At 43.8% G+C, this 13,075-nt stretch overlaps 1 protein-coding gene across 5 annotated transcripts in view; it reads left to right on the top strand.

Moving 5' to 3' along the window:
- TMEM266 (transmembrane protein 266) overlaps positions 1-13,075 on the top strand; it is a 51,275-nt gene that overhangs the window by 34,755 nt on the left and 3,445 nt on the right. For 4 of the 5 annotated variants that reach the window (XM_066592252.1, XM_066592255.1, XM_066592251.1 and 1 more), the window contains 3 exons: positions 774-889; positions 1,328-1,505; positions 11,957-12,019. In XM_066592252.1, the coding sequence (XP_066448349.1) occupies positions 774-889; positions 1,328-1,505; positions 11,957-12,019 (357 nt within the window). The remainder of the gene's footprint in view (positions 1-773; positions 890-1,327; positions 1,506-11,956; positions 12,020-13,075) is intronic. The other variant, XM_066592254.1, reaches the window with a different exon arrangement.

Raw genomic sequence — 13,075 nt, forward strand, 5'->3', positions numbered from 1 at the left:
GAGTCTCCCATTGTAGTCCATAGGGTTCGTTACTCGAGTAGAGCTCTCGAATTTTACGAAAAGCTCGACTCGAATAACGCGGACCCGAGCCTTTGGGTGCTCGCTCATCTCTACCAATAACCTTTTTCTCACCCTCTGTGTTCCAGTGGTAATCTTATTTATTTTTATATTTAATTTCGTGTCTTTTTACAATATCTTACATTTTGTGGGAACAGTTGTAGTTTTTATAGAATGATGTATTGCATAACGTTTATTAATTTTTATTTATTTATTTTTTTGAGGGGTAGAGTGGTAAAAATAAAAAAAAATCTGCAATTTTGATACTGTTCGGGGGGGGGGGGGGAATTGATTTATTTTATAGTATGGGTCTTTATGGAAGCAGAAAGAACAATTGTGCCAGCTACAATGGTGCTACCTGTAGTTTTGGTCTTGAATGAAAGCCAAGACATTAGAATATCGCCACCCAACTTCCCTTCCTTCTTCCTGTTCTCTTTTAAACAATCGTCAACTTAAAACCTATCCTAATACTGGAATTGTCCTTTCATCTCCAGCATGTGTTCACATTGCGAAGTGATGTGAAGCTTGATATGTTTTGAGGCATTCATGGTACAAATAAACTAGTGGTTTTCACTTATTTAAAACTAGAACTGTAAAGCTTTCTAATACCTCAAACTTTTCTTCTGAATCTGAAGATTATTTTAAGATTTGTTGTAGCGCATGCATAAAGTAGGTTCATTCTGACTTTCAAGCTGTGCGATTGTCTTTCCTTGCAGCTTATGTCTTACCTGTGAAAGTGGAGATGGAGATTGTAGTACGACAGTATGAGAAAGCTAAACTAATCCAGGAGGAGCAGCTGGACAGACTGACACAGATGTGCCAAGAGCAAGCGGTCAGTTTTCTTTTCCTTTTTGTTTTCTCTGTCCTACCATGTGAAGTGGGGAGCACCTACAATTGCACAGAAGTGTAGGTTACTGCTAATCTCATCGCTACATTAAAACGCCTTCTTCAGGTTTGGTTTGCATTGTTCATGTTTTTAATACATGATCTGTCACTATAACAGAACATTTTGCTGTTCTAACACTAGGTGGCGTCCTATTACTAGTTACATGTGAGGAGTGCATTCATCAGTCTGGTTTTATTAAGTTACTAAAGCTCTCTAAGTTTGCCTGTACTTTATCGTGTGTTAGAGGTATAGAGCATCCACATAACACTTACAGGATGCTGACCTAACAAAATAAGATCGTCCTGTATTTCTCTCTTATTTCCAAAGTATTCATAAAATACAACTGTGTTTGCACGCTTATAGCGCTTATCTTCTCTTTTCTAGTTTGAGATCCGCCAGTTAAGAGCTCACCTTGCCCAGCAAGATTTGGATCTGGTTGCTGAGAGGGAACGAGCCTTAAAACTACCACATGAGCTACAGAGCAAAATTGACCGGTTCAAGGTAGTGGCGGGTAGAGATTCTGATGAGGAAGCAACAGAAAATCTCACAGAGCTTTCACATGGTGAGTGCACAGTATATGGATTGCTTGCAGTAAACACACTTATTACATTTCCATAAATTGGCAAGCAGCAATTGGTCACCGGGGTGCTGTGGACATCACTTGTCAACAGACGACCACTGAGGCTGGAATCAGAAACTGGGCAGAATAAATAACTTCAGTATATTACAAAGTGTTTTTTCTTTTCTTTTTACATTTTTTGCACTAATAGATCTGTAATATCCCAGAAAACCTCATCTGCAGTCTGTACCAAAAATGTACTAGAGCTCCAGTTAACAAACTAGCTTATTAGAATACAGATTTGTTGCTGCTTTTGATATATAACATTGGGGGTTTCTGGCTTTGGCCACCAGCTCCTGGTATTATAAATTGTTTTGCCACTTTAAAAATGTTGTGTGTCACTGACACTTGTGATCCATTTTCCAAATAAATTAGGATTTGCAACCTATCAGAGTTTAATGGGAAAAATGCCATAAATGTTCTTCATTAGAATAATCTCTAATCTGATATGAAATATTTACAAAAATAGCTAACGTTTCATAAATGAGGCTGTATACCCTGAGTATTTGTGTGTATAAGGTACTGAGGTTCCGTCAGTGGTCTTTAGCTATATGGAATATCTATCTTTGATCATAAGTCTGTACGATTGATGATCCATAAGGAAAATGTTAATTCTGAGGCTGCTACATTTGAAAGGCCCTTCATTTCCATTGTCTAAACAGTATGGTGTGTATTTCCAGTATGAACCTGCATAAAGATAAAGGATTGTTCTATATGGTGCCTGATAGCTATGTAAAGCAAACCGTGTATGCAAACACAAGAGAATTTACTTGTGTTTCACTGTATAAAAACCCCCCAAAAAGTCTTGTATTATCTTAACAAAGGCTTAAAGGCCCGTTTTATACATGCAGATGACCGCTCAAAAGATAGCTTTTGAGCGATCATTTTGCATAATCTGCTAATTGGTACGAATATCTGAATAAATTATCTTTTGTTCTGCCAGTCGGGCTGACAGCTGAGAACAGCTGAGACAATGCAATCAGCTGTTCTCAGTGGTCCCCGGGCAGACGTGCAGTCCATCTTATCAGCTGTTCTGCTGAACGACTGTTTTCAAGCCGAACTGCAGACCATCGTTCGGCAGAAAACTGAAAGATGGGCACATTTACACACAACAATTACACTGGCCAACAAAATTGAAAGCATTTTTTTTAGTTCAATAAGTTTTTATTGAGGCATGTAGGCAAACAATAAGTCAAACAAACAAAAGGTGCAGTTCAGACAATGAAACCTTTGTAACGTGAACATATTTATGTTGCACCCATTAACTGCTCCACTCCCACACCACCGTGGAGACTGTGGCTTATCCGCCTCCATTCCAAATTTTCTATAACAGACAGAGTCCATCCCCACCTTGGGGTAGGGGTCCAGGAGGTGGAGATAAGAAAAGATAAAAGAAGAGAGGAAGAGCAAAAGAAGAATTATCCAAGGAAATAGCTCTGGCGAGCTCAATGGGGAATAGGGGAGATAGGGGTGGGGATAGGGTGTGGGTACTTCGGGAAGAGGTTGTGTCAGCACTTTGTGGATCTGATTACTTAATCTACGAGCCAAATATTGTCGCTCAAGGGCGGGCGAATTCCAACGCAGGTTAGTCTGCCGTCCTCAGCCCCCAGGGGGAACCTGCGCTCCCTAACCTCTATATGAGGCGCTGTCAGGAAGCCTCGAGCCTCGAATTTGCCTACCGGGTGATCCACTCCCCCAATCCGGGTGACAATCTGAAGTCCAGCCAAGGTCGCCACATTGCGTAAAACCTCTCTACCGTTACCTCCTGCTCTGCCCTCATCTCCTCGAATCTGGCCTGAGTGTTTACAGCTTCTACCCAGTGAGTCCTTGTGGGCCCCTGAGGTGACTCGCCAGAATCTTGGGATGATCTGCCGTACAGCTAGTATAAAGAATCTTAAAAGGCCTTTTCTCACCTGGGCCGTGGGTCCCTGAAACATGGATAGCAGGGCCATCTCAGGCGTGAACCCAACGTCCATTCCGCACAGACTGTTGTATATGAAAGCATTTTTTGGTGCCGGGAATGTTACAACTGATTTAGTGTATATTTGGCCTATTATTTACGAATATGCAAACAGTTTCTCTCCATCAGCTATAGTTTCTGCACATGCACATGGCCAGCCACGCGGCGTCACCAATCACCAATCTTCTTCGTACATTTAGTTTGTCTCGACCAGTAGTGAGGAACAGTTGTGTACATTTGTCACCCGAGATGTTGTGGGGTGTTGTAGCTGTACAATCGTTGTGCTCAGGGGTGTACCTAAAGGCTCATGGGCCCGGGTGCAAAAGTTCAGCTTGGGCCCCCCTCCTTCCTAAATCGTGCTGCATACAGCTGCAAAACAAATTTCCATATATAATCTAGCCCCTTGGTGTAATCTTTCCAAATATGATGCATTTTCTGCGCTACATGAAAATTAATTTGTAGCCCCTTAAGCCACTCTCTCACACACACTAGGGTACTATATGATCACTGACTCCTCCCACACTGGTGACAGTCACAGGTCCTGGAAGCTGCTGTCGGCTCTGCCAGTGGGGGTCTGTGTGAGACGGCTGTGAGTTGAGTAATGGCAGCGGCTGTCCTCTCCACTCCAGGACTGACGTGATCTTCTGTCGGCATCCCTTCCTCCTCTCCCGCAACAGCTACACACTGCTGTTGACCAGCCAGCCAAACAATCAGCGTGCAATCTCTATATTGCAGGGGCCGCTGGGCCTCCTGACCACAAGGGCCGGGTAGGAATCACGACCCCTGCTCCCCCTAGCGGTACGCCTGTGGTTGTGGTGTTTGAACGTTTATATACACAGGATGGCCTCCTCTAGTCGGAGAAGTTTGTTTAAATCACCCAAATGTATTTTGCTACATCTGTGGAGAACATACTCTACATGAAAATAGAAAACCTATATCAGACTTCGTGAAACAGGTCTACCATGCATACTTTAGCGTAAAGCTTGGTGATCAAGACAAAAGTTGGGCTCCACATGTTGTATGCAAACTGTGTGTTGAACAGTTAAGACAGTGGAGTAATGGGAAAAGAAGAAGCTTAAAATTCAGTGTGCTGATGGTGTGGAGGGAACAAGCAAACCACATTGATGACTGTTATGTTTGTAAAGTGAGTATTACTGGACTGAATCGAAGGAACCGTAGCAAGTGGACATATCCTGATTTACCCTTTGCAAGACGCCCTCTCCCACACTCAGATGACGTACCAATTCCTACTTTTCATGAGTTACCAGATCTTTCAGAGGATGAACTGACTACTTCAGATGTTCATTACGATACAGGACATAGCAGTGACAGTGACTATGTCGAACTTTCGTCATGTCCCCAACGTTTAAATCAAAGTGAGTTGAGTGACTTAAATCAGAGACCTTAACCTTTTAAAAGAAGCTGCTGAATTACTTGCTTCTCGATTGAACAACAAGAATGTACTTGAACGTGGAACAAAAATAACATTCTACCGTACGAGGGAAAAAGATTTGCTAACATTTTTCTGCGAAGAAAAGAATCTTGTATTTTGTAAAGATATTAAAAGTCTCGTGATAACCATGAGACATCCTCAATATGTTCCTGACGATAGGCGTCTATTTATTGACAGTTCAAAACGCAGTTTGAAATTTGTTCTTTTGAACAATAGAAACATATGTGGGTCAATACCAATTGCCCACACCACCAAAATGAAAGAAGAATACGAAACCATAGCTTTGGTCTTGGAAAAGATACACCATCATGAACATCAATGGGATATATGGTCAATTTCCTATTGGGCCAACAAAGTGGGTACACAAAATATCCGTGTTTTATGGGACTCTAGGGCCAAACCAGACCACTAGGTGAAACGACAGTGGCCTGTGAGGGAGAACGTGGTTGTTGGTGCATCGCACAAAAGTATAGCAGGGCGTCCTTTCTTTGGGCGTTCCCTAGGAACCCCTCGCATCGCCCATTGTTTTTAATGGGGCTGGCATAGCACTACACTGCATACGAGGTGCATGTGAGTGTGATGCGATGCAAGAATTACCCATTGAGAATAGGAATGGCTATGAGCCGCCGCCTAAGCTAAAAGTATCGCTACTTCCCCGATGTAATGCGAGCTGGTTTTTAACACAAAAACCCCTTGCATCTGTGGGGACATCGCATGTTGGCGAGCGTGATTTTAGGCTGAGTTTCACAGCCTGATATCACTCATCTGTTTGAAATTAGCCTAAGGCCAAGTGCACACAGCTGGATTTGCATTGCGAAATCCGGAGCAGGCGTCTGCCTCTGGATTCCACAGCAAATACCAACCATGGCACGCTGTGGAAAAGCGTTTTTTAGTGTACACGAGTGGAAATCAATTGCGTTTTTTTGTGCAGCCAGCCTAAGACACTGCTCATGTTTTTTGTTGCATTTTTGAACTACAATTAAAATCGCATAAAAAAACTGCATACACTATTAAAATCTGCATGTGGACTCAAACAATACATGCAGTATTTTGGTTTTTTTTTTAACTTTATGCAGGTTTCGGATGCACTTTTTTTTTTTTTTTTTTTTTAGTGGTTTGTAAAGTGTGCAATCATATACAGTATATACCCAGGTTATACCAGCTGAACATATATATAGGAGATCTCCAGGTTATGGCAGCATGCTCCATATCACTATATACAGGGAGAAGTATTTACATCTCCTGTTTACAGTGATATCAGCCATGCTGGTGTAAGGGTGGTTTCACGTCTGCGTCGAAACCTCTAGCCGGAGATTCCGTTACAGATCTGGCACCAAAAAAAAGCGCAGCATGCAGCACTTTTTCTTCCATCCCAAAGCCAGGCGGAAAGCAGATAGACCCCATTATAGTCAATGGAGTCCGTTCGGCGCTGGTCGGTTCCGTGCAGAGATGGATCCGTTTGGCCGCTGGGATTCCCCTTTACTGCTCCCCAAGTGGACCAGAAAAGCGGAATCGCCGAGTGCAGGTGTGAAAACATTCAGAACTTTGTATTTTTTGTATAAAATTATGTATGTACAGCTGATATAAGCTATGCATCCTGTATATAGTGATATCAACCATGCTGGTGTAAACTGGGCCAGGTATTTTTTTTTTTTCCCCTCACTTCCCTAATTCCTACTTTTCCAACTTGTGGTGTACCATCCCACCATCATGTAGGATCAATCCATGAAGCTGGTCCCCCTAATGTCAGAGGCTTCTAGGAGACCCATTATAAGAAGGGCCATGTCCCGGGCTTGAATTTGCAATCTTGTAATTTATTGGTTCCATAGCGCGAATCATGATGCCAAATCTTAGGTTATCTCATTGCACCTCACCGGTCATTTCCATTGACACCGTGCATTGCCCAAATGGCAGATTTGTATTTGTTAAACTAAAAATATACACTGTTGATACGTTTACCTACCGAATGCAGATCAGGGCAGAATATTGGGAAAACATTTTTTTGTGGCTAGTGGACTCCTTTGTGGAGGGGGTTTTTACTAATAAGGGGGACTTTATCACAACTATGGACCTTTACCTGGACTCTGCCAGATCCTCACTCTCGCACAGTAATCTCTGTAGCTACATCAGTTCTGAGGGATTACCATCTTGTGTGTTTGGAGAATTCCCCATCCTAAAGTAAGTCTATACCTATTTTTCCCCTGCACAGAATGTTTTGTAAGCTTGATATGTTCTCCATAGCGTGATATGCTTTAACATTTGACTTAGTAGCTACGATTGGCAATACATTCTGGTCTGATCATTCACCGGTGTTCCTTCAATTGGTCCTGCCAGGGTCGGAGGCCAGGGAGTGGACATGGAGGCTCAATGTTAAAAGATGCCACTTGTAAGGGAGCTATAGAAACTGCAGTTTCCTATTTCGTTGCGGCCCATACATCAGATCAGACTTCTCTTCCTCTGCAGTGGGAGGCTTTAAGATGTGTAGTTAGAGGCACCTTCATTAAACGCGGCAGGAATGTAAAAAAAGTTATTACACTCCAATTTTGTTAAAGGGAAATAAGTGGAGAGGACACAACACACACACGGTTCCCGAAGACCTCAGTTGGGCTTCCTATAGTGATGGAACAGATAGACATAATTACCGGGACTATAAAAGGCAGCAGGATAATTTTCTTTACAAAATCGCTAATGAGTGTGGCAGAGCTTCAAGCATGCCTGCTTTATCCGAGAAACGCGCAGGTATGTCTTTTGTCTTAGAAACTGTCGGGGAGAGGTGCATAATTCACGCCAAATGGCCGAGCTGTTTAAATCCTATTATGAATCCTTAGGCAATGTCTAAGGGCAATAAGCAGATCTACCAACATCTGAGTCGTTAAGATTAATGACACCAAAACCTTTGCAAATTGAGTTTGCGCAGTTTTCCGGGACCTTTCTCTCTCATCCGGCTTAACAGTTTTGCGTGAGCTACACATTACCTCCAATACTTCTCCTGTAGATCCGATAATCTGCTCGCTGTCTGGGGTCACTGGTGATGAAAGGGTAAAGGTGTGCATGGCTTCATGTGGTGGCAAGTGTGAATTATAGATGAAAACAATGGAAAGATTGAGCATCCGATAGCTGTGCATGATTGGTATAGTCTAACAGCCCACAGCTACACTCATGCTCATCCTAAGCTCTTCCATTAGCTCACGGTCCTCCCTTGACTGCAGGCAATTCGGCTTCAACACGGCCAAAAAAGCTTTTAAACCTCAGCCCAGAACGGGAAAGCAGACTCATTCCGTCTCATTGTCAGCTCCGATTGTCTTCAGGATGCAGAGACGTTAGAGGCGGCGGTTCGAGGCATTTAAAGTGGAGAAAACGTTGAACAGAAAACATCTGTTGGTTTCACCTGTAAACCGCAGAGTGCTGTAGAGAAGCATGCGTGTTCCCAGAAGGCTGTGGGGTATACGGCTCTCGGGGAAGCGGCAGCATTCTTGAAGCTCTACTGCTTTTACAGTTGATAAACCACAAGAGAAGCGGGTGGCACTCTGTTACTGGTACCAACTCTTAGAGTATGGAGGCACTTAGAGCTGATAAACCACAGTTACAGAGTAAAACATCCCCATGTAGTGACAGTCACTGGCAGAGCTGATCAGGGTCACATGATCGCCAGGTTGCATAGCGGAATGAACACTTCTGCTTTCACTTCTTAGTACATAGCGCTCATTGAGCCTGGAAAGGAAATGGCAGAAGCAGGTAAAAACGGCTTCTGCTGCAACACTCAGCATGCAGTTACATTTCAGGCAGATATGCAAATGATTAGAGTTGTGGTGTGATTAGATGAACAGTCTTGTCACCTGAGGCCCTAAAAGTGGTTGCACTCTTAGCCTATAAAAAGGCTCCTTGTGTGTAGTGGACCTTTCTCTCCACTTGTGTAAATCTTGTTGACCAGTAGACTCCTCTACGATACAATTGAAGAGATTCGGTAGGCTTCCTGGGCAGCTGGATGGCGCTCCTGACCATAAACTGGTTGCCTATGGCAGGGCATGTGACTGACACTACATGAAGCCTCCTTCACTGATACACAGTGCACTTGCCATTTGTACATCTGCCAGAATTTGAGCGTACGATCATTGAGAGAGACATGATGACGTAGGGGGGCCTGCTATGATGTTCATATGCCATAACAGGGCATGTTAGCAGGGAATTCCATCTTGATTGACTCAACCCCTTTAAGTTTAGGGTTCCACACTGTGGCAATTGCATGTAGGTAACACTCAAAACACCTGCAGTGGGTTATGCTGCAGACTTTTGCTAGTGATACTGCTTTCTTACTGGCAAAATTGTGCAGCCTTTTGGTTGTTTTTTTTTTGCTGCATATGGCTCCTGGGATGTGCCCTACCAAGCCCTAAATAAAGTGACAGGCCATACCAGACCAGGCAACTACTTATCGGTCAATTGTCCAATTACCTTTCATAGCCTTTCCGTTTTCTCAGTAACTAGCCTATGTAAAATATGTATAACTCATAAATGGTTAATACAACATTTTTGTTATACCCCCTTGAATTAAAATAGAAAGTCTTCAGTCATATCAATAGCTTTGTATCAAATCCATCCTGATGATGTACAGAGGTGAGATAAGGCAAGGGGAGGAGGCGGGATGGGGTGGGAGCTAGTGTTCTAAGCTCCCGCCCCCTCTCAGCCTACCAGAAATGGGAGGGGAGGAGGCAGGAGCTTAGTAACTAGTTCTGGCCCCCTCCCATTGCAAACAGCCAGCAAAGGGCAGACAAGAGGAGAGGAAAGAAGGGGGAGGGAGTTTAGCAGTTACGCTGCTAAACTCCCTCCCACCTCTCTTCTCTGGCAGCTGTTATAAGCTCCCATAGGAGTCTATGGCAGCAGCCGTATTCTGACTGGGAAAGATAGTTCCAGGACTATCTTTCCTGCCCAGCGTAAAAGCGCTCAACAGGACATTTACTGCATCGGATCAGGTACACAACATTGGATGTGTCCGTACTTGTGAGCAGGTCTTGCAGCTCCTTACATTACAGGCATAAGTTCCTTTTTGTGTGTCTGAGGGCAATGCAGTCCTGATTTATAAAGGTCCTCAAATTTGGGGGTTGCTTGTAACACAGAAGCGGAGGGTGCGGGAATATGGTTTTCAGACGGTCATCCTTGTGTAGGGTATGCTAGTTTCTTTGTGGTTTCCTTAGTACCTCTGGCTGTGGATTGTAAGTCACTATTAGAGGTACATGATTGTTTTCTTCCTTCTCTGTGTATAGGAGTAGATGATTCCTGGGTATCCTGCTGGCCTTGGTGATTTGGTCATCAATTGAGGTGGTATGGTAGCCCTGATTTAAAAATGTCCTTTTAAGATGGTATAGATGTTCCTCTGTCTGTTAGGTTGGGCAGATCCGGTTGTATCTGATGTCCTGGCTGTAGATGATGGACTTTTTGATGTGTTTAGAGTGGGACCTGTCCCATCTGAGGTATGTTGGCCAATCAATCGGTTTTCGGTACAGGGATGTCTGTATTGAGTTGTTTGACATTTTTATGCTGGTGCCCAAAAAGTTGATTTCTGTATACGAGTAGCTTAATGTCAGGTTATGGTGCGGTGAAATGTATTAAATCTCTCATGGAATTTTATTAGTTCTTGTTCAGTGTTGGTCCAGATGAGTATGATAATAATGTAGCGGAAGTAGGCCAATGGTTGGCTGGGGCAGGAGGCCAGAAAGTCACTCTCCAGTTTAGCCATGAAAAGGTTGACATTTTACTGCCCATGGCAGCTCAGGTGAGTTGCAAGAATATCTCTTTGCCAAAGGAGAATTAATGGGGTGTCCCTCTCTCCCCCAAACAAAATAAAAATATATGCGCACGCACACGCCCTCCACTCCTCTGCTATACAATACAGTGAACTTTACAAGTGGGCTGCAGCCGCTGTAAAAACTGGAAAATGTATTTTTTTTTAGGTGTATAGTCAAATAAAAAAGTAGCACAACAATGCTTTAACCCCTTGAGTGGCACGCCCGGAAAATTTCCGGGATGAGCTCCACTGCTCATAGCAACATAGCCCGGAAGATTTCCGGGCTATGTATCACTATGGGAGCTGCAGAGCACAATGCCACAAGCTGTGACAGTGTGCTCTGCCTGCACAGACCCACAGAGAACAAAGCAAGGGCTTTGAAAAACCAGCAGAAGATATTGCCGATATGCCGGCAACCTCCTGCACTGGTTTGTTTACAGGTTGCCATAGAGACCATCGGCTTGTCAGAAGCAAGCCGATGGTCTCTGTGGCAGGGAGAGCTGGTTGTTAGCTGTCAGAGGACAGCTAGGTACTAGCTCTTACAGCAGAGATCAGAGAAAACCTCCGATCTCTGCTGTGTTAACCCTTTACATGCTGCAGTGACAGCCCTTTACATGCTGCAGTCACATAGACTGCAGCATGTAAATGGCTGTCACCATCGGACCCCCGGAATGTGATCAGGGGTCCTGATGGGTCCCTGTGGAAGTCCCCTAAAGGGACAAAAAATTAAAAAAAAAAAAAAAAGTTAAAAAATTATAAAAAAAAATAATAAAAACACTTGTCTCCCTTTACTTTGTAAAAAATCAAAAATACAATCACACACGTGGTATCCCTGTGTCGTAATGTCCCAGAGAAGGAAGTTAATACATTATTTAACCCCTTAATGACATGGCCCCTTTTTTCCCCCATTTCTTTTTTTCCTCCCCCGTTTAAAAAAATCACAACTTGTCCCGCAAAAAACAAGCCCTCACATGGCCATGTCAATGGAAAAATGAAAAAGTTATGGCTCTTGAGACGCAACTGCAAAATTAGTTGAAATTCGATGATTAGACCATTTTAAAAAACCTGCCCTGGTGGGCACGACAGGGTGGTAGGAAACCCGCCACTCAAGGGGTTAAAACATATTTAGAATGGAAACCTGATTTGAATAATGCCTTGTTGTCGGATATATTCTCTCTAATCTTATATTGGTATTTTTGTAGAAGTGATTATGAAGGACGACATGAACAATTATATAACGCAGTATTATAATGAAGCCAGTAGTGGTAAGTTTGGATTTTGTTATAAAGCATTTTCATGATTGAATAACATGTGGAAGGAGAGTGCTATATAAACCTGAATTAGATTTTTAAAAGTATAAACCCACTTGTTCTCAAAAGTTGAAATTTTGATTAACGTGGATTGGTCATTAGACTGTGTTACCCTATATGCAAAGGGATTTTGTGGGCCTCAGTGCAGCCTCTCTGCGTGCAGTTATGTCACATGCTAGTTAGGGAAAGGGGAGAGGAGTGGAAACGTACCCTCATGATTGCTTTCGGGGTCCCTTAGGCCCAATGTCCACAGGGACAATAGTTTTATTAAATCCGCACGGGTGTCCCGCATGCATGATCCGTGCCCATAGGGAATCATTGGGCACCTGCAGGTAATTAAATACCTGCAGATATCATTTTTCCCCAGTGCACGGATCACACGTGCAGCAAAACACCCGCAGCATGCTACATTTTGTGTTTTCCTGCACGGATGGCTTCCAAGGCTTCTATTAAAGTCAATGGAAGCCATTTGCCCCGTGACACAGATGCAGCTGACACTGCGTCCGTGCCGTGGAAAAGCGGGAGGTTTTTTGGTTTTTTTTTGCATCCGCCAGGCAGAAGAAAGAGGATGCGGCCGCGACAGAGCAGAGCCCCCGCAGCGTCCGGACAGGTAAGTATAATCTATTCCTTGGTCTCATGTCTGCGGGCCGAGTGGAATCCGCTGCAGGATTCTGCATGGGAAAACCGTGTGGACATGAGGTCTAAGGCCTCATATCCATGGCGAAATTCAGACCCGTGCAGACTCCTGCAGCGGGACGCGCCTGGCTCGCAGACATAGATTATACTTACCTGTCCGGACGCTGCAGGTCTCCCCTCCGTCGCAGCCGGATCTTTTTTTCTTCTGCCCGGCGGATGTGCTCTGCATGCTGGCAGCGTGTCACGTGCATGCACCATGCACACTTTTTTTTTAAACTCCTGCTTTCCCGCAGCACAGCACAAAAACAGCTGCTGGTGTGCCACGGGACTGGACAGCTTCCATTTAGCTTCAATAGAAGCCTTTTTTATTTTTCC

The sequence above is a fragment of the Eleutherodactylus coqui genome, chromosome 2, assembly GCF_035609145.1.
Source record: "Eleutherodactylus coqui strain aEleCoq1 chromosome 2, aEleCoq1.hap1, whole genome shotgun sequence".
Taxonomy (NCBI): Eukaryota; Metazoa; Chordata; class Amphibia; order Anura; family Eleutherodactylidae; genus Eleutherodactylus; species Eleutherodactylus coqui.